The following is a 27,502-nucleotide window of genomic DNA, read 5'->3' as shown; positions in this document are numbered from 1 at the left end:
GCTAACCATCTAAGAATTTATAGGGTAGTAAGCGACAGTTAGAACTGGACATGGAACAACAAACTGGTTCCAAATAGGAAAAGGAGTACATCAAGGCTGGATATTGTCACCCTGCTTATTTAACTTATATGCACAGTACATCATGAGAAACGCTGGGCTGGAAGAAGCACAAGCTGGAATCAAGATTGCTGGGAGAAATATCAATAACCTCAGATATGCAGATGACACCACCCTTATGGCAGAGAGTGAAGAGGAACTAAAAAGCCTCTTGATGAAAGTGAAAGAGGAGAGTGAAAAAGTTGGCTTAATGCTTAATATTGAAAACACTAAGATTATGGCATCTGGTCCCATCACATCATGGGAAATAGATGGAGAAACAGTGTCAGACTTTATTTTTGGGGGCTCCAAAATCACTGCAGATGGTGACTGCAGTCATAAAATTAAAAGACACTTACTCCTTGGAGGGAAAGTTATGACCAACCTAGACAGCATATTAAAAAGCAGAGATATTACTTTGCCAACAAAGGTTCGTCTGGTCAAAGCTATGGTTTTTCCAGTGGCCATGTATGGATGTGAGAGTTGGACTGTGAAGAAAGCTGAGCGCTGAAAAATTGATTCTTTTGAACTGTGGTGTTGGAGAAGACTCTTGAGAGTCCCTTGGACTGCAAGGAGATCCAACCAGTCCATCCTAAATGAGATCAGTCCTGGGTGTTCAGTGGAAGGACTGATGCTGAAGCTGAAACTCCAATACTTTGGGCACCTCATGTGAAGAGTTGACTCATTGGAAAATACTCTGATGCTGGGAGGGATTGGGGGCAGGAGGAGAAGGGGACGACAGAGGATGAGATGGATGGATGGCATCACCGACTCGATGGGCATGAGTTTGAGTAAACTCCGGGAGTTGGTGATGGACAGGGAGGCCTGGCGTGCTGTGATTCATGGGGTCGCAAAGAGTCAGACGTGACTGAGCGACTGAATTGAAATGAACTGAACTGAACATTAAAAACCACTGATTACGTATCAGGATAATAAATATAACAATAATGAAATGGTTTGAAATATTGCAAGAATTATCAAAATGTGACAGAGACATGAAGTGATCAAATGCTCTAGAAAAAATGGTGCCAATGTACTTGCCTGACACAGCATTGCCATAAATGTCTTTTTCTTTGTTTTTTTTTTAAAGCATTATCTGTGAAGCACAGTAAAACAGGTGGCCTATATTTCTGAGTGTTCTTATACATAAATCAAGACACATCAGGGCACAGGTGAGAACTGATCTGTGAGAACGTGTGTATGTTCCCATGTTATCAGCTCCACTGAAACTGATCCATCTGTGCAAATGGGAACATCTGTAAACTTTCGGTAAATGGACTGAGATATGTAGGGGCACCAAGGACTGCTCATGACCACAGGACTGTGAGTTCCAAACTCCAGCAAAGGGAACTAAAAACCAGGGGACTTCCCTGGCATTCATTCCAATGGTTAAGATTCTGTGCTTCCACTGCTGGAGGCATGGATTAGATCCCTGGTCAGGGAACTAAGATCCCACAGGCTGCATGGCCCCAGGCCCCCCACAAAGAAAAAGGCAACTCAAAGAAAACCTGACTCTGATTATTCCTAGAGTTCAGTCATCAAAGTTATAATCTAAACGTCTTCTCTGGGTAACCAAAGGTTTTTTACCAATTGCCCATGGAGAATGCCACCAGTATCAGTAAGCTCACATTCTTCAATCTAAAGACACTCGCGGGCTTCCCTGGTGGCTCAGTGGTAAAGAAACTGCCTGCAAATGCAGGAGACGTGGGTTCAATCCCTAGTCCAGGAGACTCCCACATGCTGTGAAGCAACTAAGCGCATGTGCCACAACTATTGAGCCTGCACTCTAGAATGCGGGAACCACAACTATGAGCCTACATGCTACAACTGTTGAAGTCCTCACACCCTATAGCCCTTGCCCTTAACAAGAGAAGACACCATAGTGAGAAGCCCACACACAGCAACTAGAGAAAAGCCCGAGCAGCAACAGAGACCCAGCCCAGCCAAAAATAAAGAGATACAATTATAAAGACACTTGAAGAAAATCTCCTGTTATTTGCTTTGTGATGGCCCCTTTTTGTTTTTCCAACCAGGTTGGTCCTGATGATGACACAACTTGTTAGACACTTGCTCCTGGATCTCTCTTCACACATCAAACTCAACATAATCAACACCCAATGTTCCACACAAAACAACCCCTTCATCCATCTTCCCCACTTTACTCTCATTACATCTTTCCCAGGCTCACAGTGTTTAAAAAACAAAATAAACTCTTTCCTTAATCATAATCGGTGCAAATGAATTTGAAAAGTAAATAAATACTAGCTCTAGCGCAGCACTCTGAAAAAAATTCTTAATATATTTTTACTTTCAAGGCTTCTGTATGTGTTCTTTTTGTTGTTGTATTTTTCTTCTATGTGTTCTTAAAGATACAAGTTCACATATATAAACAAAATAGGATTAAGGTGAACATACTGTTAAATGTGTTTTCATTTTGTATTTCACCAAAATATTTATTTTAATGGTTGCATATTATAGTATATGTGATCATTTATTTAACAAATCCTCTATTGCTGGATATTTAGGCATTGTCAAATAGTTAGCTATTATAAATAATTCTGTGTTAAATATCCCTGAAACTAAGTCTTTGAAAACAACCTTAATCATTTCCTTGAAAAAAATCTCAGGTGTGGAATTGCTGAAAGTCATGTATGAACCCCTTGGAAAGCAAGGAGGTCAAACCAATCAATCCTAATGGAAATCAGTCCTGAATATTCATTGGAAGAACTGATGCTAAAGCTCCAATACTCTGGCCACCTGACACAAAGAGCCAACTCATTGGAAAAGACTCTGATTCTGGGAAAGATTGAAAGCAGGAGAAGGGGATGACAGAGGATGAAATGACTGGATGGCATCACTGATACAATGAGCATGAACTTGGGCAAACTGCAGGAGATGGTGAGGAACAGAGAAGCCTGGTGTGTGCCAGTCCATGGAGTTGCAAAGAGTTCATGTGACTAGGTGACTGAACAACAACAAAGTATCAACATTTTCAGAGGAAGCTGCTAACCAACCTCCAGAAGTATAATACCATTTGCTACTCCCACCCACTTCCCTGTATGTTCACAAATCCAGGTGTTACAGCTTTGTTTTAATCAACATCAACTTGATTTCAAAAAGTGGAATCACTTTCCCAGGATGTCTTGCTGGAGGCATAGCAGCTCCTGGCTCCCTGCCCCCTGCACCTGCCCACTCTGGTCCATGTGCTCTCACTTCTCAGATTAAGCTCCTGAATGCCAGCTCAGCACCCAACACTCCACCCCAGGATGTCTCTTCTACAAAACTGTCCTCTCTAACCTCTCCAACCTTCATGTACATGAGTCAGCTTCCTTGGCATCCCTAGGTAATTGTGAGGGTTGAATGTAAAAATGTGTGTTACACACTTGGTAGTTAATTTTCCTGAGTTCTTTGCAAGTGTCTAGTTCTTCATTCACTACATCAGAATATCATACTTTTGCTTATGCTGGTCTCACCTCCCGGAATGCCTTCCACATGCATTTCCACCTGCTGAAACCCTAACCACTAAGTCAGTCTCACATGTCTAATTCCTCGGAAATGCTCTCTCTGTCCCCTAATATGGACTTGTTCCAACTCTAACAGAAGTTATGTCATTTTTCATAAACATCTATAAAAATTAGATCTCCTTCTAGCTTACAAAGTTAATATAGCCATTTTCTTGCTTCTTCAACCAGACTGTATATGCTGACATCAGGATTTGCATTGGACTTGGCTTTTTCTTATTTGTATTACCTGTGGTTTCCTGAGACAAAGAAACTTCCATGGGAGCAGAGATTTTTTAACTCAGGCCACAGAAATTTATGGAAAATCTATTACCGTATTATTTAAGTACAAAATAAATCAGACAGAGACAGACACCACAAATGGATCCTACAGCCATAAATACAACATCAAATGGCCAACACCTCATTCTCATGGGACAGACGCCACCTTCCACAGTGTAAGTGGTTATGGTCATTTTACACCCTATGAAAATGATGACCATTTGTGCCCAGGCATTTACTCTCGGTGCTTTTACATGCCTTATCTTGTTTAAGTTATACATAAAATCTATAGGTTACAATCTATCACTTCCATTTTCTGTAAGAAAAGATTGAGGCTTAGATGAATTAGTTTGTCTGAATTTCAGAGCCCATATGTCATAGGATGGGACTCAAATCCACATCTGTTGGCCTCTTTTCCACCTGCTGATGGGCATCCTTATCCCCTGGATGGCCTGACACCTTATCATGTCCCTCTGTGTAGCTAGAACAGAGAAAGTGGGGAGAGGTGTAGCTGCAGTTAAAGGAACAGGCCTACCATAGAGATCTTATGGTCAGAGTTAAAGCATGACGTGGACACAGGCATACATATAGTGAGTGAGAGCAAAGAGGGTACCTGAGGGCAGGTGGACCAGCTGTCAGCAGGAAGACCCAGCACCCACAGCTGGATTGAGAGAGAAATCTGCAGCTAAGTAGGACATATGATGCCTGGGGAACAGGCCAAACAGACCCCATGCCCTGCTTGGGGCAGCAGGACTCATTTTTGATCCCATCAGATAGTGAAACAGCCACACATACACTGCTGCATGAGGGTGTCTCTGACTCCAGATCCAGGCATTCCTGAGCTTGTGGGAAATCCCTCCAGTCCCTGCAGGAGGTTGGTGTGGGGAAGGACAGACAACAGGATGAAAACTGTCTGTAATGAAGACAGACTCCACTGGAAAGATGCAAAGAAATGCAGTGGGATCATACAGAATTAGATTATAATGCAAAGGTGCAATTTACAGAGCATCAGTTCAGTTCAGTTGCTCAGTCATGTCCAGCTCTTTGCAACCTCATGGACTGCAGCCCGCCAGGCTTCCCTGTCCATCACCAACTCCCAGAGATTACTCAAACTCATGTCCATCCAGTCAGTAATGCCATTCAACCATCTCATAAAACCATAAAAGTAAGTAAACCTAGTGGCACAGAACATTCTAGAGTCTCTTACTCAGCAGCAGAGATTTGGGAATTCTTGAGTTCAATTTCAAACTGCTAAAAGACATTTCTTGGGAATCACAGGTTATCACTCATCAGAAACTGCCCATGGGAGTGAAAGGAGGAGGTCATGTTCAGATGCGAAGCTGAGTCAGGAGGTCTGGGTGGGCCTGAGACTCTGCATTTCTGAGAAGCTCCAGGAGAGGCAGGCGCTGCTGGCCCTGGCACCACAGCCTGAGTCACAGGGAATGAGGAAGCCGGCGGGAGAAGGGGGACAATCTGGGAGTGAGGGGGAGCGGTTTTTAAGAAAATACTATTTAAAAAAGAAAAAAATGTAGGAAACTAATATTTTTGCCCATTATAGCACGGTCTACTAAGCATCTGTAAAAATGTATCATCCAAATAACAGCTGTGAGCAAAAGCAAAGCAAAATCAATCTACCTCAAGAGCTGGAAAATACTTTAATTTCCCAGGACTCTCTAAAATGATCAAATCAACCACAAAATCATCTAAATGAAAAACACAGCCCATGTTCAGACTCTCACCAGGAAGTCTAGGGTCCTATTCACCTCATGTTGGCTTTTATGTTTGGCTGCGCTGGGTCCTGTTTTCCTTGCACAAGCTGTCTCTAGTTGTGACAATGGGGGCTGCTCCTGCAGCGCGCGGGCCTCTCCCTGAGGGGCTTCTGCTGATGCTGAGCAAAGAATTCAGGAGGTGTGGCACGGGGGCTTAGTAGCTGTGGTGCAGGGCTTAGCTGCTCTGCGGCGGGTGAACTCTTTCCAGACCAGGGATTGAACCAGAGTCTCCTGCACTGGCAGGCAAATTCTTATCCACTGCACCACCAGGGGAGTCCTGGTTCTTTTCTCTTGTCATTTCTTCTGTGAATTAAAATCCTGCATAGCGCCTACTATACTCTCCTATTGACTCTAACTTCCAGGAATCGGGACAGAAGAGGAAACGAGGGGAAGAGAATAAAGCCCCACATCTGCTGGGCTGGCTCACTCTCACGTCCCCTATCCCCATCACCCCCCCCCCCCCCCCCCCCCGCCCCACAACAGCTTCTCTCAATCAAATCCAACACCAAAGGGGTGTCCTGGAGTGACAGGGGCTGGAACAGGTGAGCAGGAGAGGGAACCTGTGATGTGCACAGGTGGAGTGAAATCAATTCATGAACACACTGCCCAGGTATCATCTCCAAACACAGAAATGAAGCTAACAGTGATACTGAGAGTGGACCAAGGTACAGATCAACAGCCAAGTTATGCAGTTATTAATTCAGTCTCCAAATTCAATTTTCCCTCAAACATTTTAGAATCTCAATAATCCTATGATTTGCAGGTTTTAAGAAGGAAGAATAAGAATTTGTTACGTTCCTAAGTTGTACTACAGAGTTTCTTAGATAATTCATATTTTATGGCTTTGGGGAAAATTTAAGATGAGTACAGGTGAACAGAATTACAACAGAAAATCTGAGAGACACACTGTCTGAGAGTAAGTAAACATCACACACAGTGCTCTCAGGGACAAGATCGTATCAAGAGCTGTGATTAATATTTTCCTGACTCAGCAGTTCACCTTCTTCCTGACCTACAATGGAACTGGAAATAATTAAGACAAGCTTTTGCCTGTGACTAACTGAAGCTGCTCCCTGGGTAATGTTTAGGCATTAAGTTGAATATTCTTCTATGTTACAAGGGTTTCATTCATTAAATTATAGCTATTGTCCACTAGATGGGTCTGTGGGGTGGTAAGAGTTTTAAAGAGCAGTTCTTTCAGTTATTTACAGAGTTGTCATGTGTTTGTGTGTGTATGTGTGTGTGTGTGTGTGTGTGTTGGTTCCTCCTTGCTCACACCTGTGTGTTACTCACTTACCCCCTCATCCAGCAATCCCTCAGTACTCTCTCTGTGCCCTGTAGAAAGCCACTTTCTGGGAACAACTATGAAAACAAGATGCTCCCTGATTTTAAAAACCCTCAAGGTACTATGAGATATAGATCCCAAAGTACAAAGCCTGCCAGAAGTGCCATCTTTTAATTATGATAAAATTCACATAACATAAAATTTAACTATTTAACCATTTTTAAGTGGACAGTTCAGTGTTCAGTACGTTCACATTGCTGTGCTACCAAGTTGAGAATTTTTTTTCTGCCTCAAAAAACTGAAATTCTTACATATTAAACAAACAATTTCCCATTTCCCCTCCCCGAGCCCCTGTAAACCACCATCCTACTTCCTGTTTTTTTTTTTTTTTTGAATTTGATTAATCTCAGAACCTCACATAAGTGGAATCAGAGTATTCATTCCATCTTGTGTCTGGCTTATTTCATTGAGCAAGATGTCATCAAGGTTTATCCATAGGTCAGAATTTTCTTCCTTTTTAAGGCCAAATAATACTTCATTGTAAGGACTTAGTTTCTTCCAACTTTTGGCTGCTATAAACATAGCAGTACCATAAACGCAATATTAAAAGAATATATAAGACCCTAAGGAAGAACTCAGGGTCTCAAAGATGCATTAGAGTTGACTCAGAAAATGAGGAGATTTTCACCATCCATCTTGACAGAGGGCCTGGGTCTCTGAGGTTGAGGGGCAGTATGTACACTGGGAACAGGGAGGACCTGGTGCTTTGGGAGAACCTACACACAATCTGAGTGCAGGGGTGTGTGTATGTCAGACATACTGGCTGAGAGGGAGGTGGGGAAGAGCTTCCTATCACCTTGTCTGTTCTGGTTTAGTCTCTTCTTCAAGATTCTTTCCTGATCCGAGCTGAGGGCCTCAAACTGAGTGTGGAAGGAACACCACCAGCAGACATGGATGCTGACAGGTCCAGGTCACACGCCTCTCTGCCATCTCCCACACGGATCTTCTCTGCTCCAATCAATTTGCTTTTGGCTTTTAGCCAGTCTCTAGACCTTGCCTCCATCTGAGGCCCTGGTTCCTCACTGCTGACTGGGTCATTATTGAGGCTCTTCTCTGGTGGACACAGGCTCATCCCATGGCCCCTGCTGGAGTGGACTCGAGGCTATGCTATGGTTCCAGTAGCAGCTCAGCCAGGCCAGTAAGGCTCAGATCTGTGCTAAAGAAAGCAGCAGTCTATGGGGGGAGGGAGGGAGCTGGCAGCTCAGTGTGGGTAAGTGGAGGACAAGGCTACAGGAAGGGCTAAGGGACAGAGAAGGAGGCTGCAACCAGAGGGCACCATGGGAGGAGGAGGAGATTTCAGAAATACAAACAAGAAAAGATGAAAAGGAATGAGATATTGCAGAGTTAGGGCCAGGAAGACTTTGTATGAATAATCCAAGGTCTCATATATAGTGTCCTTGGTCAGGCTAAGATGGAACCCTGGATCCCAGGGCCCGTTAACCACCATGAGGGAACTCACAACACAGGGAAAAAATTTCCTGGTATCTCCATTCCATGGTCAGTTTCCAAGAAATATTCACCTACAATGTCACTGATCTAATCTGCATCCATTAGGAACAGAGTCCCCCTGACACACTGACAAGGAAGCCAAGAGCAGATGTGGTGCTAAATCTTTAGCTGGATTTTAAAAAGGCAAATGACTTAAACTAACCTTTTGTCCTGGGTGAAAGTCTGGATACATGTTCTTCAATACCAGACGCCCATCCGACTTATGCCTAAAGTTCACATAGTTAAAGGAAATCAGTCCTTTTTTGGGCCAGGATGGCGGTGGACGATACTCAAGTTCCCAGGGTGCTTCTTTCTCAAGGTCTGTGTATTCAATCCCCCTTTCTACTGAAATCATCTGAAACACATATGAAATCACATGAGTTAGTATCAGAGGGTCTTGTTTATGGATATTCAGAGATTGTAAATGAAACCTTCTGCTTGTCTGTGGTTCAGAACATCCCAGGTCTCAGCATCCACCAAGGACAGAAGTAGGACTCTGATGAGGCTTTAGATGATTGAAAACTTGTTTATCATCTTCAACACTTTTACATATGCCTACTTCCTTCAATTTTATATTAAAGTTAAAAAAATTAAAGAAATGCATGATAAAATTTTATTGATCCTCCTTTCACATCTGAATTTTTTAAAAAAGAATTTATCCAAAGAAAAGAATACTTTTGGACACTAATTAGTAATGTGTGGCCACAGAAGGGCCACGTGTTACAAATGAACAGAATTAGATGGTCATCAAATCTCATTTTAATAATCAGTCACTTTCTACTCTGTTATAAGCTTCTCTGATAGCTCAGTTCATAAAGAATCCGCCTGCAATGCAGGAGACCCTGGTTAGATTCCTGGGTTGGGAAGTTCCCCTGAAGAAGGGATAGGCTACCCACTCCAGTATTCTTGGGCTTGCCTTGTGGCTCAGCTGATAAAGAATCCACCTGCAATGCAGGTGACCCGGGTTTGATCCCTGGGTTGGGAAGATCCCCTGGAGAAGGGAAAGGCTACCACTCCAGTATTCTGGCTTGAAGAATTCCATGGACTGTATAGTCCATGGGGTTGCAAAGAATCGGACACGATTGAGTGACTTACACTACTTCTACTCTGTTAGAAGAAAGACATGGGAAATTTTCATTTTTATTGCTTTTATCCCTTTAGGAAAAGGTACAAATATTCAAAAGTGTATGATTTACACATTGATTAAGGTATTCTAAACAACCATGACTCCACACCTTAGAGCACATTCTGAGAGAGAGCCTATCCTACCAGGAAGAAGGGCCACAAGCAAATATGGTGTTCAACACACACAAGAATAAATGATAAAATGGTTCAAAAGTCTGTTCTGTACTTCTGGGTCTCTTTTTCTGTTTTGCATATAGGGTTATCGTTACCATCTTTCTAAATTCCATATATATGTGTTTGTATGCTGTAATGTTCTTTATCTTTCTGGCTTAGTTCACTCTGTATAATGGGCTCCAGTTTCATCCATCTCATTAGAACTGATTCAAATGAATTCTTTTTAATGGCTGAGTAATATTCCATGGTGTATATATACCACAGCTTCCTTATCCATTTATCTGCTGATGGACATCTAGGTTGATTCCATGTCCTGGCTCTTATAAACAGTCCTGCAATGAACATTGGGGTGCACGTGTCTCTTTCAGATCTGGTTTCCTTGGTGTGTATGCCCAGAAGTGGTATTGCTGGGTCATATGGCAGTTCTATTTCCAGTTTTTTAAGAAATCTCCACACTGTTTTCCATAGTGGCTGTACTAGTTTGCATTCCCACCAACAGTGTAAGAGGGTTCCCTTTTCTCCACACCCTCTCCAGCATTTATTGCTTGTAGACTTTTGGATAGCAGCCATCCTGACTGGCGTGTAATGGTACCTCATTGTGGTTTTGATTTGCATTTCTCTGATAATGAGTGATGTTGAGCATCTTTTCATGTGTTTCTAAGCCATCTGTATGTGTTCTTTGGAGAAATGTCTGTTTAGTTCTTTGGCCCATTTTTTGATTGGGTCATTTATTTTTCTGGAATTGAGCTTCAGGAGTTGCTTGTATATTTTTGAGATTAATCCTTTGTCTGTTTCTTCATTTGCTATTATTTTCTCCCAATCTGAGGGTTGTCTTTTCACCTTGCTTATAGTTTCCTTTGTAGTGCAGAAGCTTTTAAGTTTCATTAGGTCCCATTTGTTTAGTTTTGCTTTTACTTCCAATATTCTGGGATGTGGGTCATAGAGGACCCTGCTGAGATTTATGTCGGAGAGTGTTTTGCCTATGTTCTCCTCTAGGAGATTTATAGTTTCTGGTCTTACATTTAGATCTTTAATCCATTTTGAGTTTATTTTTGTGTATGGTGTTAGAAAGTGTTCTAGTTTCATTCTTTTACAAGTGGTTGACCAGTTTTCCCAGCACCACTTGTTAAAGAGGTTGTCTTTTTTCAATTGTACATCCTTGCCTCCTTTGTTGAAGATAAGGTGTCCATAGGTTCGTGGATTTATCTCTGGGCTTTCTATTCTGTTCCATTGATCTATATTTCTGTCTTTGTGCCAGTATCATACTGTCTTGATGACTGTGGCTCTGTAGTAGAGTCTGAAGTCAGGCAGGTTGATTCCTCCAGTTCCATTCTTCTTTTTCAAGATTACTTTGGCTATTCGAGGTTTTTTGTATTTCCATATAAACTGTGAAATTATGAGAAGGTGAGGGTGGGATGTTTTGAAAGAACAGCATGTATATTATCTATGGTGAAACAGATCACCAGCCCAGGTGGGATGCATGAGACAAGTGCTGGGGCCTGGTGCACTGGGAAGACCCAGAGAAATCGGGTGGAGAGGGAGGTGGGAGGGGGGATCAGGATGGGGAATACGTGTAACTCTATGGCTGATTCATATCAGTGTATGACAAAACCCACTGAAATGTTGTGAAGTAATTAGCCTCCAACTAACAAAAAAAAAATAAAATAAAATGTATACTAAAAAATAAAAAATAAATAAATTAAAAAAAAACTTATGTTCACATAAAAATAAAAAAAAATGATAAAATGGGGGAGGGGTGGAGGAATATAGTAATTAAATAAACTTCAAAATGCTGGATTGTTTTCTTTTACCAAAAATGAGGAATTACCCATTAAGAAACAAATACACACAAGTTGCTAAGAAATTAGCTTATATTGTCTCCAGAACTTCAGAACCTCCCTCCTACAGAGACATTTATTGTATTTGAAGACAGTTTGTGATGAATACAAAACCTTCTGACATGGCATACACATGACTGAGAAAAATATGTATATATATTTATTTAACATTAATTTTAAGCACATAGAAAGTGAAAGTGAAAGTTGCTCAGTCATGCCTGACTCTTTGCAACCCCATGGACTGTAGCCTGCCAGGCTCCTCTGTCCATGGGGATTCTCCAGGCAAGAATACTGGAGTAACCATTTCCTTTTCCAGGGGATCTTCGAAACCCAGGGATCAAACCTGAGTCTCTTGTGGCTCCTGCATTGCAGGAGGATTGTTTACCATCTGAGCCACCAGGGAAGCCCTTAAGAAGATGGAGGAGAATGTAAAAAGCTTTGTAAAATGATGTAAAAATAACAATTTTAATATTTTACATAAGAATTTCTTTTATGTCATATAACAGCAAGGAGACTTGAAAAGGCTAAGAACAGAAAGGTAAACATCACCATGTTCTCAACTTCCACACTTTGCCTGACGCACCACTGGAACATCCTGGTAAGTGTGATGGTGAGTGACAGGACCAGGCCAACATGCCCAGCATCCAAAGCTAAATGAGGAAGAAGAAGGATAAAGTCAGTCTATTTCTCAACCCCTCACATAGCTCCTTCTGTCACTCTACAAAGAAGACTCCTTTATTTTTATGATTTTTTATTGGAGTATAGTTGATTTACAAAGTTGTGTTACTTTCAAGTGTACAGTAAAGTGAATTAGCCAGACATATATGTAATCTACTCTTTTAAAATTATTTTCTCACATATGTCATTACAGAGTGTTAAATAGAGTTCCCTGTGCTATACAGTAGGTTTTTTTAGCTATCTATTCTATATACAGTAGTGAGAGGACTCCTTTATAATATTTAAATCATTTGCATATAATGATAGCTTTACTCATAATATTACTTCTGTTGTATGAGACAATAATAAAGTTAAAACACACACACACACACACACACACACTCTGAGGGACTTTCCTGATGGTCCAATAGCTAAGACTCTGAGCTCCCAATACAGGGCGCCCAGGTTTGAACCCGGGTCAGGGAACTAGACTCCACATGCCACAACTAAGAGTTCACATGTTGCAACTAAAGTCCTGCCTGTTACAACTAAGACTGAAGATCCTGCATGCCCCCAACTAAGACCCAGTACAGCCAAATAAATAAGTAAATTTTTAAAAATACTATGAATTTAGAAAGAACTAACAAAGTTGTTAGAAGACAGAGGTTGAGATAGTTGGATGGCATCACCGACTCAATGGGCATGAGTTTGAGTAAACTCCAGGAGTTTGTGATGGACAGGGAGGCCTGGCATGATGCAGTCCATGGGGTCGCAAAGATCAGACACGACTGAGTGATTTAACTGAACTGAACTGAAATAAACAAAGTTGTTGTTCAGTCACTAAGTCATGTCTGACTCTGTGTCACCATGGACTGCAGCACACCAGGCTTCCCTGTCCTTCATTATCTCCCAGAGTTTGCTTAAACTCATGTCCATCAAGTCAGTGATGCCATCCAACCATCTCATCCTCTATCACCCCCTTCTCCTCCTGCCTTCAATCTTTCCCAGTATCAGGGTCTTCTCTAATGAGTCAGTGCTTCACATCAGGTGGTCAAAGTATTAGAGCTTTGGCTTCAGCATCAGCCCTTCCAGTGAATATTAAGGACTGATTTCTTTTAGGATTGACTGGTTTGATCTCCTTACAGTCCAAGGGACTCTCAAGAGTCTTCTCCAACACCACAGCTTGAAAGCATCAATTCTTCGGCCCTCAGCCTTTTCAATGGCCCAACTCTTAACATCTGTTGACAACTCTTACATGACTACTGGAAAAAATATAGCTTTCACTATATGGATCTTTGTTGACAAAGTGACATCTCTGCTTTGTAATATTCTGTCTAGATTTGTCATAGCTTTCCTTCCAAGAAGAAAACATATTTTCATTCATGGCTACAGTCACAGTTTGAAGTGATTTTTGGAACCCATCTGAGGTTATTGATATTTCTCCCAGAAATCTTGATTCCAGCTTGTGCTTCATCCAGCCCTGTATTTTGCATGATGTACTCTGCATATAAGTTAAATAAACATAGTGACAATATACAGCCTTGTCATTCTCCTTCTCCAGTTTTGAAGCAGTCGATTGTTCCTCATCCAATTCTAACTGTTTCTTCTTGACTTGCATACAGGTTTCTCAGGAGACAGGTAAGATGGTCTGGTATTCCTACCTCTTTCAGAATTTTCCACAGCTTGTTGTGATCTACACAGTCAAAGCCTTTCACATGGTCAATGAAGCAGATGTTTTTCTGGAATTCCCTTGCTTTCTCTATGATCCAGGGAATATTGGCAATTTGAGTTCTGGTTCCTCTGCCTTTTATAAACCCAGATTGTACAGCTGGAAGTTTCTGGTTCATGCACTGCTTAAGTCTTGTTTGAAGGAATTTGCATATAACCTTGCTAGCATGCAAAATGAGTGCAATTGTATGATAGTTTGTGAACATTCTTTGGCATTGCCATTTTTTGGGATTGGAATGAAAACTAATCTTTTCCAATCCTGTGGCCACTGTTGAGTTTTCCAAATTTCCTGGTATATTGAGTGCAGCACTATAACAGAATCATCTTTTAGGATTTTAAATTGCTCAGCTGGAATTCCATTACCTTCACTAACTTTGTTCATATAATGCTTTGAAGTTAAGGCCCAGTTGACTACATAGTCCAGGATCTCTGCTTTGATGAATGACCCCATCATTATGGTTATCCAGATCATTAAAATCTTTTTTGTATAGTTCTTCTGTGTATTCGTGCCATCTCTTCCTAATCTCTTCTGCTTCTCTTAGGTCTTTAACATTTCCGTCCTTTATCATATTAATCCCACCTGGATTGAAATACACTTGACAGTATAATAAAGGTAAGGATGTCATTGTTCAATTTTTTGACCTTATGCTTCAATTATCATTATTTAATTTCACTTTCTATGCCCAATGTAGCTGCAGTTGAAATCACAAAAATAAGGCAATGGGTTTTGCAAAACAAGGCACTGCTTTTAAATCTAAAAAATTACTCTCATTTTTGCATTATTAAAGACTGTGATTCAGTGCTATTGCAATGAAATAGTGAGGGATGGTGAATTCATGCCACACATTCCAACAACTGTTCATCTGTGACCCACACAGCAGTGAGGATACTGTTTTTGCTACAGAGACTCTTTCTCACACCAGTACACCAGACTCCTACAACCAAGAGATCTAAGTAGCCCTAAAGCTAAAACCTAAAACCTAAGCTGTACAGAAAGCTTAATAGTAAATTTGGTCCTCTCTATACAACTACAGGACACTACCTGGAATGTTCAGAAGGTCATCTTGCTACAGTTATGTAGACCTCAACCCATTCAACAAAAGATAAAAAGATAAAAGATCTCCATGAAGACCTACTATAAACAAACAAACTACTTAAGCAATCTACAGATTTAGTGCAATCCCTATCAAATTATCAATGGCATTTTTCACAGAATTAGAACAAAAAAGTTTACATTTTGTATGGAAATACAAAATACCATGAATAGCCAATGTAATCTTGAGAAAAACAAAGAAGAAAAATGAAGCTAAGAGGAATCATGCTCCCTGTCTTCAGGCTATACTACAAAGCTACAGTAATTGAAAGTGGCATCAAAATAAAAAATACTGATCAACAGAATAGGACAGAAAACCCAGAGATAAACCCATGCATCTGTGTCACCTATGAGAAAGGAAGCAAGAATATATAATGGAGAAAAGACAGTCTCTTCAATAAGTGGTGCTGGGAAAACTAAACAGCTACTTTTAAAAGAATAAAATTAGAACTTTCCCTAACACCATACACAAAAATAAACTCAAAATGGATTACAGACATAAATGTAAGACCAGACACTACCAAACTCTTATATGAAAACATATGGAGTACTCTGACATAAACTGCAGAACATCCTAGAGTAATGAAAATAAAATAAAACATAAACAAATGGGACCCAATTAACCTTAAAAGCTTTAGCACAGCAAAGAAAACCATAAAATAATACCAAATCCAACCTGCAGAATGGGGGGGAAATACTTGCAAACAAAGTGAGTTACAAGGAATTACTCTCCAAAATATACAAACGGTTCATGCAGTTTAATATCAATAAATAAACAACAAAATTTTTAAAAATGGGTAGAAGATTAAAAGAGACAGTTTCCAAAGAAGATACACAGATGACCAAAAAACACATGAAAAGATGGTCAGCATCTCTAATTATTAGAGAAATGTATATCAAAACTACAGTGAAAAATAAATGAAAAAAAAAGCAAAAATCTACCATGAGGTTTCACCTTACAACAGTCAGAATAATCATCATCAAAAAAAATAAATACTGGAGAGATGTGGAGAAAAGGGAACCCTCCAACACTGTTGGTGGGAATGTAAACTGGTAGAGTCACTGTGGAGAAAAATATGGAGGTTCCTTTAAAAACTAAAAATAGAGCTACCATATGATCCAGCAATCCCATTTCTGGGCATATATCCACTGAAAACCATAATTCCAAAAGATACATCCACGCTTATGTTTAGTGCAGCACTGTTTACAATAGCCAGGACATGGAAGCAACCTAAATGAATAAGGAAGATGTGTTATCATACATACAATGGAATATTACCCAGTCACAGCAAATGGTGAAATAATACCATTTGCAGCAACATGGCTATACCTAGAGATTTTCATACTGAGTGAAGTAAGTCAGACAGAGAAAAACAGAATATGATATTGCTTATATATGGAATATAACAAAAGGCTACAAATGAACTTATCTACAAAACTGAACTAGAGTAACAGATGTAGAAAATAAACTTATGGTTACCAGTGGATAAGGGAAGGGAGGGATAAATTGGAAGACTTGGACTTACACATACATACTACTATATATAAAATATTAAAATAGATAACTAATAAGAAACTACTGTAAAATAGAGAACTCTGTAATGACCTACATGGGAAATAACCTAAAAAAGAGTGGATATATGTGTATGTACAGCAGACTGACTTTGTATATATTGGAAACTAAGACAAGAGTGTAAATGAACTATACCCCAATAAAACTTGAAATAAAAATGAAAGAATGGTCCAGCGAGCCAAAGCAGGGGCCCAAGGCACCACAGGTCTGCTGGAACAGACACGTCATATCTAGTCTTTGCTCCTAAGGATTCCAAAAGTCAAAAACAGAAATTCCTTTCTAAAAGACAATTCATTTGAAGTATTAATCAAAATGCAAATTAATAAAAAATACATGCACCCCAATGTTCATGGGGTATGGAAAAAGAATCTTTAAAAAAGTGGATATATGTATAACAGATTCATTTGGCTATATACCTGAAGCTAACATGTTGTAAATCAACCATAAGCCAATCATGTTTTTAAATGGTCCCAAAAAGGACCTACTGTAAATAAATAAGTAAATGAAAAAAACAGATAAAAGTTTTCATCAAGGCACAAATGACTTCACATGGACCTCACTGTGAAATCACATACTGCAGACACTTTAATACAATTCATTAGAACCAAAGAGTGTATATATCAGACAAGATGACAAGAGTTTAATAAGTACAAATAAAGCTATAAACTGTAACCATATCACAAATATTCACATCTGTACTTACATTCTACCAGGATCAGGGCCCCAAAGGCAACAACAATGACAAAGATGGCACAGATGACATCTAGATACACAGCGAGCCATCGGGATGTTGTCAAAAGCAGGAACCAAGCCTCTGCATTTGTGAATCATAATAAGTGTAATACATAAACAGAAAAACCATGTTAGCTGCTTCTCATGAGGGAGACCATTGTGCTCAGTTGAACTACAGAAGAGTTTACACAGGCAGGACAGCAAAGTTACACACCCAAGGAACCTGAAGATTCCAGAAAACTAGGTTCTAACACAAGACAATGTATGGGACACACAGGAATCAGTCCAGGAAGCATGCACTGAAAACGTCAACCCACAGGTTATCAACAGAAATACGATCGCAAGAAGGAAGATGGAAAATCGTCTCAGTGCATTTCCTGCAGTGCTGGGCCTCAGCATGAAGATTATCCTCTCACAGGGTCTACTGCTCCCAGCTCTCTGACAGCAGAGAGCACAGCTCACACTTTGATTCCAGCACCTTCTGCCCTCACTACAGGGCCCTGCAGTGTTTATTCTTAGGAGCCAGTGTCTATGGGACCATCAGCTAACAGGATCTGCATGTGACTTTCAAAATGCCAGTTTCATCTTCAAAATAAAACAATGATCGGAAAGTTTGGCTTGGATTTTATAGACTTAGAGGAAATTCTGAATTTTCTACTTAGGGAAAAATCTTCACTGATAAAAACATAATCAAGTGGGTGGCAGATCAGGAAATTATTTTCTCAATCACATCTGCCACCCTCCATGCTCTGAAAAGAATCAGCAAGAACAGCCGCCACCTGGTTTTGTAAATAAAGTTTCATTGGAACACAACTACAGCCATTTTCCGATGTATTATCTTTGCCTGTCTTTTTGCTAGTTGAGTAGTTGCAACAGACACAGTATAGCACACAAAGCCTATAATATTTTCTATCTGGATCTTCATAAAAAAAGAAAAGTTTGCTGACTCTTGCCCTGAAGAGACAGAAGTCCACAGGGCACAGTGATACAAGGGCAATGCGAGCCAGTCAGGGGAGAAAAGCAGGGGGTGATGGGGAAGAGAGGTGCACAGAGGGATGCTGAGAGGAAGGGGTGGGGGAGGCGGGTGTGCAGAGGGGGTTGAGGGGCGACACAGAGAGAGGTGGGAGCAGCCAGGTCACCTAAGAAGGTCAGGTCTCAGAAGGCAGCAGATCTCATCCTTTGAAATCATCTCCAGAAACTGACAGACCTGAGTGCAAATCCTGGTGTGCGTCAAACAGTTTCTGAAACTTCCGTTCGGCTTTGTACGCCCGGATGGTCCAGAGTCCCCGGAGAGAAGATGCTAAGTGGGAAAACACCGGGCTCCGTGCTGGGGAAGCAGAGACACAGGACAGAGAAAGTCAGGGAGGCTGGAGGCGAGGAAACCACTGCCTCCCGGGCTGTGTGGTGACACGTCCTGCCCAAGGGAATCCTCCATGTGACCCTAAACTCCTGCTCATAGCAAGCTTCACTTTAATGACCTGGGAGTGAAAGATTCTCCTTGAAACTATCTTTGATCAAATTCAAATCACAGCTAGATTTAGATAAAGAAATTCTTGTTCTTTCATCAAGATCCTCTCAAACACGCCTCCCTCCAAATTTTTCTGGCATGGCACCAGATGGAAATTGTTCACAATTTTTAAAAAATATATTGAAGTATAATTCATTTACAATAACGTGCTAGTTTCAGGAATATAGTATAGTCATTCAGTTATTTTTTTCGGATTATATTCCATTACAGGTTATTACAAGATATTGAATAAAATTCCCTGTGCTTTACAGTAATTCCTTGTTGTTGTCTATTTGACACATTAATAGCAGTGTGTCTATTAATCCTATACTACTAATTGGTTCTTCCCTCTCTCCCAATCCTCTTTGGCAACTGTAAGTTTGTTTTCTACGTCTCTGAGTCTATTTGTATTTTGTGTACAGATTCATTTGTATTATTTTTAGATTCCATATATAAGTTATATCATGTTTACCTTTCTCTGATTTACTTTACTAATATTCCCTAAGTCCATCAATGTTGCTGCAAATGATAATATTTCATTCTTTTCCGTGGGTGAGTAATTACTGATCACTAATTTTTGAATCAGTAGCATTTTAAAATTTAATTCCTCACCACACTGATTTTGATGAGCTACCTGTAGGCCATCTCCCCCTTAGATGAGTAACCTAAGGACTGGGATAGAGTCAGTACATCCCCTACCCTGGACCAGAGCCAGACTCAGGACAGGGTGAGACGAGTAAGGGAGCGGACAGTCTGCCGTCTCCCCCATCCGGGGACTCTCCCGCACCTGTGCCAGGAGCCTCTGTGCGGGTCACGGAGCAGCTGGTACTGCACCGCCCTTGTGCCCACAGGACCAGGCAGACGAGGAGTCTTTGAATAGTCTTGACTTCTGCTCCAGGAACCTGATGGATAATTTTATAACTGCCTGCTAGATACCTGTCCTACTGTTCGGAGGTCACTGTGGCAAGTGACACTCACACCACCTTTTTAGAATCTGACAGTGGCCTCTGTGTCCATTCTCTTTTGAGTGACTTCATGTGGGTTTGGGGTCTGGTGTCACATCACTGGCCTTTAATTTCCTGTCATCTTCTCTAAGAGCACACTGACCATGAGCACCAGGGTCAGGCTCTTGTCCATCAGGGAACAGGGGGGCTGCAGGCTGCCAGGCAGGGAGGACCCCTTACGGTTCTCATTCCCCACTGTGAATGAGGTTGTAACTTGCTGTTGTCAGGAGCAGACAGTGAGCCTATGACCTCTGTTGGGATGAGTGATAACTTGTGCTGTATGAGCAAAAAATACTGACATCACTTTGTTACCTGTGCATCTCCTAGAGAAGACCTGTTAGTACAACGAGGTTGTTTACGGGAAGTCAGTAATGCGTCTTACAGAAGGCTACAGAGACTTTATAAAATGATGGGGAAAGAATCAAGGGGGAAACTCCACACTGTTTTCAGGTTCTCACTCCTTAGTCCAGGATCTGAATGCCTGTCTGGTACAGTTCAGTCAGTACAGACACGCACCCGGGCACTGCACGTTTGGAGGGCTTGAGGTACAAACAGGTGAAGACACAGAACCTCCTCTTGGGTTTAGTGTTCCCAGTTCTATAAGGAAGGAAGGAGCAGGCTACCTCCTGTGAGACAGTGGGGCTCGGAGTGGGTGGGAAGTCCTGGGCTGGGGGAGGACAGCCTGGGCTGGGGGCCAGGTGACCATCCACGAGGCCCGAGGATGAGATGGTTGGATGGCATCACCAACTCAATGGACATGAGTTTGAGCAAAGTCTTGGAGATGGTGAAGGACAGGGAAGCCTGGTGTGCTGCATGCAGTTCAAGGGGTCAAAGAGTCGGACACAACTGAGGGACTGAACACCCCCCCCCCCCTCCACCACCTAGATAGAGAACAGAAACTTTCTAGTCAACTGGCCACTACATGTGGTTATCTGAGGTGTGCGAGATGGGGTACCTGGATTAAATGTATTGTCTAACTTGTTGCAGCCTACTGGGTACAAAAAGTCCAAATATTCCACAGTGATAGTGCCAAAGTTCTCAGAGTCTCCAGATCAAATATTGAGAAAATCCTGTACTGCTTCTTGACAAATGCCTCAGGAGAAGCCCTTCTTTCCATTTCCATATGAATGGGAAATGACCCTTGCCCCAGGCAAAAAATTCTGTCAAATATTCTTTTGGAACAACCCCACTCTCAAGGTACCAGAGACCTGCTTTGCAACAACACTGTTGAATGACTCACTTCATGAGTGACTTCAGATCATAAAACGTCTGAAGCCTTGTCTACTCAGAAGACTGGATGAAGCTCATCACTTCCTCTTCTGCCTCCCCATGTCCTACCATCCTACTGAGTAATACAGGTAGAACGTCACACACACCTGGACTCTATTGCTCCTCATCCATCCAAACACCTCCCCAAACTCAACCTCACAGGAGGTTAGCTGCTTCTCTTGATGAGTGAAAATGTCTTCTACAGACTTTATGAAACTGATAATCACTATCCTTTTTGAAATAAAGGTAAGTACCTTAAGTGTTTATTATTAAAAACAAAACATACAAATGCCACAATAAAAAGAAAACTCCTCTGACTGGATGAACTGAGATTTTTGTCTGCTTAGTAGATACAGAGAAGCATGAGACTCAATATGTGTCTGTTCTTGGTTTGGTTTCTAGAAGGTTAACTTGGTGTTAATTTGCAATAATTATTCATGGTTGAGGTCTCTGATGCAAACATATTCTCTCCTTACATTTTGGCCATTGGTTTTATAACTTTTAAAATATAAATAACAATCTATTTTCCTTATTTTTGCTTCAATATTGATGAAATGTGTGTATTAGTAAGAGGAAAAAAATTGATTATTTCATCATCTGTGATTACCTATTGAATAGAATAATTAATCATAAAGTGTGTCCCCATCATTCTGTTTTTTTGCTGCACCTTACAGGATCTGGTTTCCCAACCAGGGACTGAAGTGGTGGCCCCCACAGTGGAAGCACAAAGTCTTAACCACAGGACTCCAGGGACGCCTCTGTTCCCCATTATTCTAAAATTAGGAAGCTGAACGGAGTAATTAACTAAATGCATACTGAACTGAGCCCCCTCCTGTGTTCTCCTAGGGGATTATTTTCAGCATCATTTATATGGATAGCTTTGAAAAAGGGGTACACAGTGTGGTGTCACCCCAAATACTGACAATGACAAAGAGCCAATCTGAAAATAACAGGGCTTATCTTTTTCAACAGGGCTTCCCTGGTGGTTTAGACATTAAAGAAACCACCAGCAATGCAGGAGACCTGAGTTCAATCCCTAGGTCAGGAAGATCCTCTGGAGAAGAGAACGGCTACCCACTCCAATATTCTTGCCTGGGGAATTCCATGGACAGAAGAGACTAGTGGGCTACCGTCCATGCAGTCACAGAGAGTTGGACATGACTAAGCGACTAACACACATCTTTTCAATACTTTTAACAACTGCAACTTACTAGAACATGTGGAAGAATTTTTTTTTCGAATATATCACTTCTGACATATATTTCCTGAGGCCTCCATTCCTTTTCCTAATTTTTCCTTTCCTTGTCATTACTGGTAACTTTCAGTTCAGTTCAGTTCACTCGCTCAGTTGCGTCCGACTCTTTGCGACCCCATGGACCGCAGCACGCCAGGTCTCCCTGTCCATCACCAACTCCCGGAGTCTACTCAAACTCATATCCATTGAGTCAGTGATGCCATCCAACCATCTCATCCTCTGTTGTCCCCTTCTCCTACTGCCCTCAATCTTTCCCAGCATCAGGGGCTTTTCAAATGAGTAAGTTTTTCACATCAGGTGGCCAAAGTATTGAAGTTTCAGCTTCAATATCATTCCTTTCAATGAAAATTAAGGACTGATCTCATTTAGGATGGACTGGTTGGATCTCCTTGCAGTCCAAGGGACTCTCAAGAGTCTTCTCCAACACCACACTTCAAAAGCATCAATTCTTTGGCACTCAGGTTTCTTTTGAAGAAAAATTCTTGATTTTCCTTCTATGATAGTTCCAACATGATGAAATACTTTCAAGAAAAATATTAATAGAGTGGATACTTAGCATTAGGAAGTATGTCATGAACAAGACAGAAATGGTCCCTGTCCTCAGGGTGCTCACATCCGTCCTCCTTGGGCTAAGATGCAAAGTGCAGCTGACACACCGCCAGCTCCTTAAGGGCCAAACCTACTCTCAGAGGCCATAACTTTCAATCACCTAGTGTTAACAGTGAGAAATTCCACAGAACAGTCTGCAGAATTTCAGGGGTCTGGTTAATTGCAGTATGAATGGAAGACAGCCTGCACTGCCCTCCCAAACTGAAAGCCTCAGTACTCACTTGTACATTCCAAGCGTTTTACATCTCGTGACGTCTCTAAGAAATACCACCGAAGAACAAAGAAAATGATGCCAAGGGGAATCACAGGTATAGCAGTCCAAGGAATTGCAGCCACCATCACGACCACCACACCAATCACAAGTAGAAATGTCTGAAATAGAGAAAATACAGATGCCTTTGTGTCAAGGATACTTATCACAGATAAATGTTATTGATTTTTTCAGATTAAGCTCCTTTCCTTGAAACTTGTTGAAACAGCAGGGAATGCTTTCCCTTCCAAAGAAATAAAACTATAGGTGGTCCTTATGATGTTTATTGAATGCACCCAACCCTATGATAAGAACCTTCTAGGTATCAGCTCTTGTGACACACTCAGTAGCCCTTTGAGGCAGGCATTACTATTTTTTAACAAATGAGACTATTTGAGGCTCAGAGAGGAGGAGCTGCATCTCAAACTTTCAGGAGTCAGCAGGTGTTACTAGAGAGATGAGTGAGCAGGCATCACAGAGGAGGAATCCAGACACCTCAGCTATCCATGTAGGGATAAAGAAGTGGTTAATTACAAATTCAGTGTAACATATCTAGTAACAGTATTATCTAATTTTACAAATGGAGACAGTGAGGCACAGGGAGAGGAAAAGCAACTTGAAGGAGACTGCAAAGCCTGAGTCACAGAGATGGGAAGCCCATGTCATGAGCCTTAATGATGTATTTAAGCTTGCCCCCAACTTACAGCCAACTTTCTATCATTATACTAAGTATTTAAAATGTCCATTCCAAAGGTTAACTATTATAACAACACCAGATTCCATTTACAATGTGTGCACTGTGTGTAAGGCTCTGTGCTGAGTTCCAGGAACATTGTCTTAATCGTCACATTATCCCCTGAGATGAAATTCTCTTGGGAAATGATCTTGGTCTAAAAAAGACAGCAGGTAGAATAGAAAATGAAATCACTGGTTGACGCTGATTTAAGCATCCATCTTTATCAGGAAAAGCATGATACCCTGGAGGACAGTATCAGGCAATAAGAATACAATCAACATTTAGTGTCTGCCTGCTATGAAAGTGGGGTGAGGTGGTAGAGACTTGCAGATTCACCCAGTCTGGGCCAAGGCCTCTGAAGGTTATGATCTCACGTGGATACAAATCCATGGTGATCTGCACAGAGTGCTGGGGAAACACAGAGAAGAATATCTGAATATTTTTAGACAATTCTAACACTCATGACTGATTTTATAAGCTTGTTTAACAAATAGAAATAATGGCATGAATAACTTGCAGGCAGTAATCATAGTTGATGGAAATTTTGACCAAAAAGGAGCTGGGATGAGAAGGTTGAGATGCTTGTCTGAGTTAACACTGGCTTTTCTTTAAGATAAGAAACAAGAGGTTGGGAGGGTAAGTGGTTGTCCTAAAGTTTCCCATGAAGGTATTGCTTATCCTGGAGAAAGAGAGGAGCAGTTTGTACCCTGAGAATCCCAGAGACACAGCTGCAGACAGGAGGAACAAACAGCCAGAACTGTGGCCAGGAGCCTTTGGAAACCAAATTGCATGATCTGGATGGAGATCCATGTGCTTTTCCTATTTCTCCCCATCTCTGTGGTGCTATCAAAAGAAAACTCAGAGTGAAGAGGATGGAGTTCTGAAGGAATAAATTCTAATCATAAGTGGAAAAAAAACAGGGCTGTCTGACCTCACTCCTATTAGATCTACAGAAAACAATTTCTCACAGCCACTGGCTTGACTGTGCATCCTACCAGGCTACAACCTTCATGTTCATGGGGAGGGGTCCTTCCAGCTTCTTCTATGTCTAGCCTTTAGGCCACTTGGCTTTCCATTTTTGTTTGTCAAAAAAAAAAAAAAAACCAAAACTACTAAAATGTCAATTATAAAAAAAATTCAAATTACTGGTTTTTAGCAGATTTGCATCATTTGATGAACAACATTCATCCATTTCAATAATCTGGCTCTCCCCAGGTGGCTTCCCTAATGGATCAGTCATTAAAGAATCTGACTGCTATGCAGGAGACCAAGATTTGATTCCTGGGTTAGGAAGTTCCCCTGGAGAAGGAAATGACAACCCACTCCAGTATTCTTGCTTGGAACATCCCATGAGAGAGAGGAACCTGGCCAGGCTAGAGTCCATGGAGTCAAAAAGAGTCACAAAAGACTAAGCGACTAAACCACTCCAGGTGAGGACCTTTTATGTCTAACTCAGCCTGGAAGGTAACCTGAGAAGCAGAGCTAAGATCAAAATGAAGGGCTCCATGGAAGCGGTGCCAATGCTTTTTCCTTAGGTACCCACTGAAGACTTATTACTAATGCTCTCTGAAGCTCCAGAGTTAGGTTCAGATTTCATGGCCCTAAATCTAAAGCAATTTAAAGAGAATGGCTCTAACAGCTTTATTATACACACACACACACACACACAAACACACACACACACACACACACACACACACAGCATATTGATTTCCCAAGTGGCTCAGATGGCTAAGAATCTGCCTGTAATGCAGGAGACCCAGGTTTGATCCCTGGGGTTTGGAAGATCCCCTGGAGAAGGGACTGGCAACCAACTCCAGTATTCCTGCCTGGAAAATTCCATGGACAGAGGAGCCTGGCAGGCTACAGTCCATGGGGTCCCAAAGAGTTGAACATGACTGAGCACTTTTACTTTTATATGTATATACATTTGTGAATCATTTATTGTCAGCCATCTCGAACACTTTATAGAAGTTTGTAGAAGATGAAAATAGTATCTAAGCAAAAAGCCAACATCTGAAGAAGGAAACAAAAGATCCTAGTGTACAATAAATACACAATAAATCCCTTCCTTAAAGCAAACCTCATTTCTTTCTCTTACATCCCCAGGAATTAAAAAAAGCCCAATTCAAGCTACACACACAATTCCCCCCACTGGTTGGATTCCAGGCCCATTTGATGGACCACATCTGCACCTCTGGCACATTATGGAACAGAGACAAGGATGGATATAAAGAAAGAAACATATTGACTCAGAAGCAAGTGACCCAAGTCTTGATACTCCCCAGATAAGGATAATCATTATTTTTATATATTTCCCATTTGGACCACACCATTTGGGAAATTCTATCCAAAGTCTATGAATCCACATGCACAATAAAAAAAAAAATTCTTAGATGAACTCTTTCACTTGAAAGAAAATGGTGATTTTTCACAATTTAGAAAAGTTCTTCAGTTGGCAGAGGATGACAATCTATACCTGGAGGAGAAACTCCATTAACCCAATATTGTGCTGAGATGGGCTTCCCTGGTGGCTCAGATGGTAAAGAATCTGCCTGCAATGTGGGAAACCTGCCTTTGATCTCTGGGTTGAGAAGATCCCCTGGAGGAGGACATGGCAACCCTCTCCAGTATTCTTGCCTTCAGAATCCCCAGGGACAGAGAAACCTGGCAGTATACAATCCATGAGGTTGTAGAGTTGGACATGACTGAGCAACTAAGCACACAAGCTTAACACTAACCAAGGGTCAGTGCTGAGTCTTCATGTAAGCAGTTACAATAGCTTGCACGTCTCAGGAAGTTTAGAGATCAGCTCTGGTTCTCATATCCCTCCTTCATCACCTCTGTTTCCTTTGATATAACCCAACTCATTTAATTATGTTAAATCAGGACATTATAAAACATTGGTGAGTTTTAGCTATATGATGAGTCTTAGCTATACAAACCCTGGACTTCCCCGGTGACTCAGATGGTAAAGAATCTGTCTGCATTGCAGGAAGACCCCAGTTCAATCCCTGGCTTGGGAAGATCCCCCATAAAAGGGAATGGCACCACACTCCATTATTCTTGCCTGGAGAATTCCATGGACAGAGGAGGCTGGCAGTCTATAGTCCATCAGATTGCAAAGAATAAGACACAACTGAGTGACTAACATGCATACACACACACGTACAAAGCCTAAGACTAAAATTTCTAAACCTGCCCTTTGCTTGGGATATATTAATCACATTTTTCATCCCTCATTTGGCTGCCTTGGATCTTTTCACAACCAGTTAGCTCTGGGACCTGAGTATCCTTCAATTCGCTCCCAACTGAAAGTCACAGCTAACTCCACTAAAGAGTGAATAGTGGGGTTTGGTTCACAGTTTGCTAACCAGCACAACAAGAAGCTTTAGGGAAACATGATGTATCTCTTCCTTCATGGTTAGTGTATCTCATTGGTCAATAGCTTCCCTTCCACTTTTGTCAGTGT

At 41.3% G+C, this 27,502-nt stretch overlaps 1 protein-coding gene across 1 annotated transcript in view; it reads right to left on the bottom strand.

Annotated features, from left to right (window-relative positions):
- LOC136144261 (ATP-binding cassette sub-family C member 4-like) overlaps positions 1-27,502 on the bottom strand; it is a 160,961-nt gene that overhangs the window by 44,962 nt on the left and 88,497 nt on the right. The window contains 5 exon segments of the mRNA XM_065902010.1: positions 8,644-8,835; positions 12,167-12,267; positions 17,372-17,482; positions 18,608-18,727; positions 23,266-23,416. Of these exon segments, the coding sequence (XP_065758082.1) occupies positions 8,644-8,835; positions 12,167-12,267; positions 17,372-17,482; positions 18,608-18,727; positions 23,266-23,416 (675 nt within the window).

Source organism: Muntiacus reevesi, chromosome 11 (genome assembly GCF_963930625.1).
Source record: "Muntiacus reevesi chromosome 11, mMunRee1.1, whole genome shotgun sequence".
Lineage (NCBI taxonomy): Eukaryota > Metazoa > Chordata > Mammalia > Artiodactyla > Cervidae > Muntiacus > Muntiacus reevesi.
Note: the sequence above shows the minus strand (reverse complement) of the source record. Positions and strands in the feature narration are given on the sequence as shown.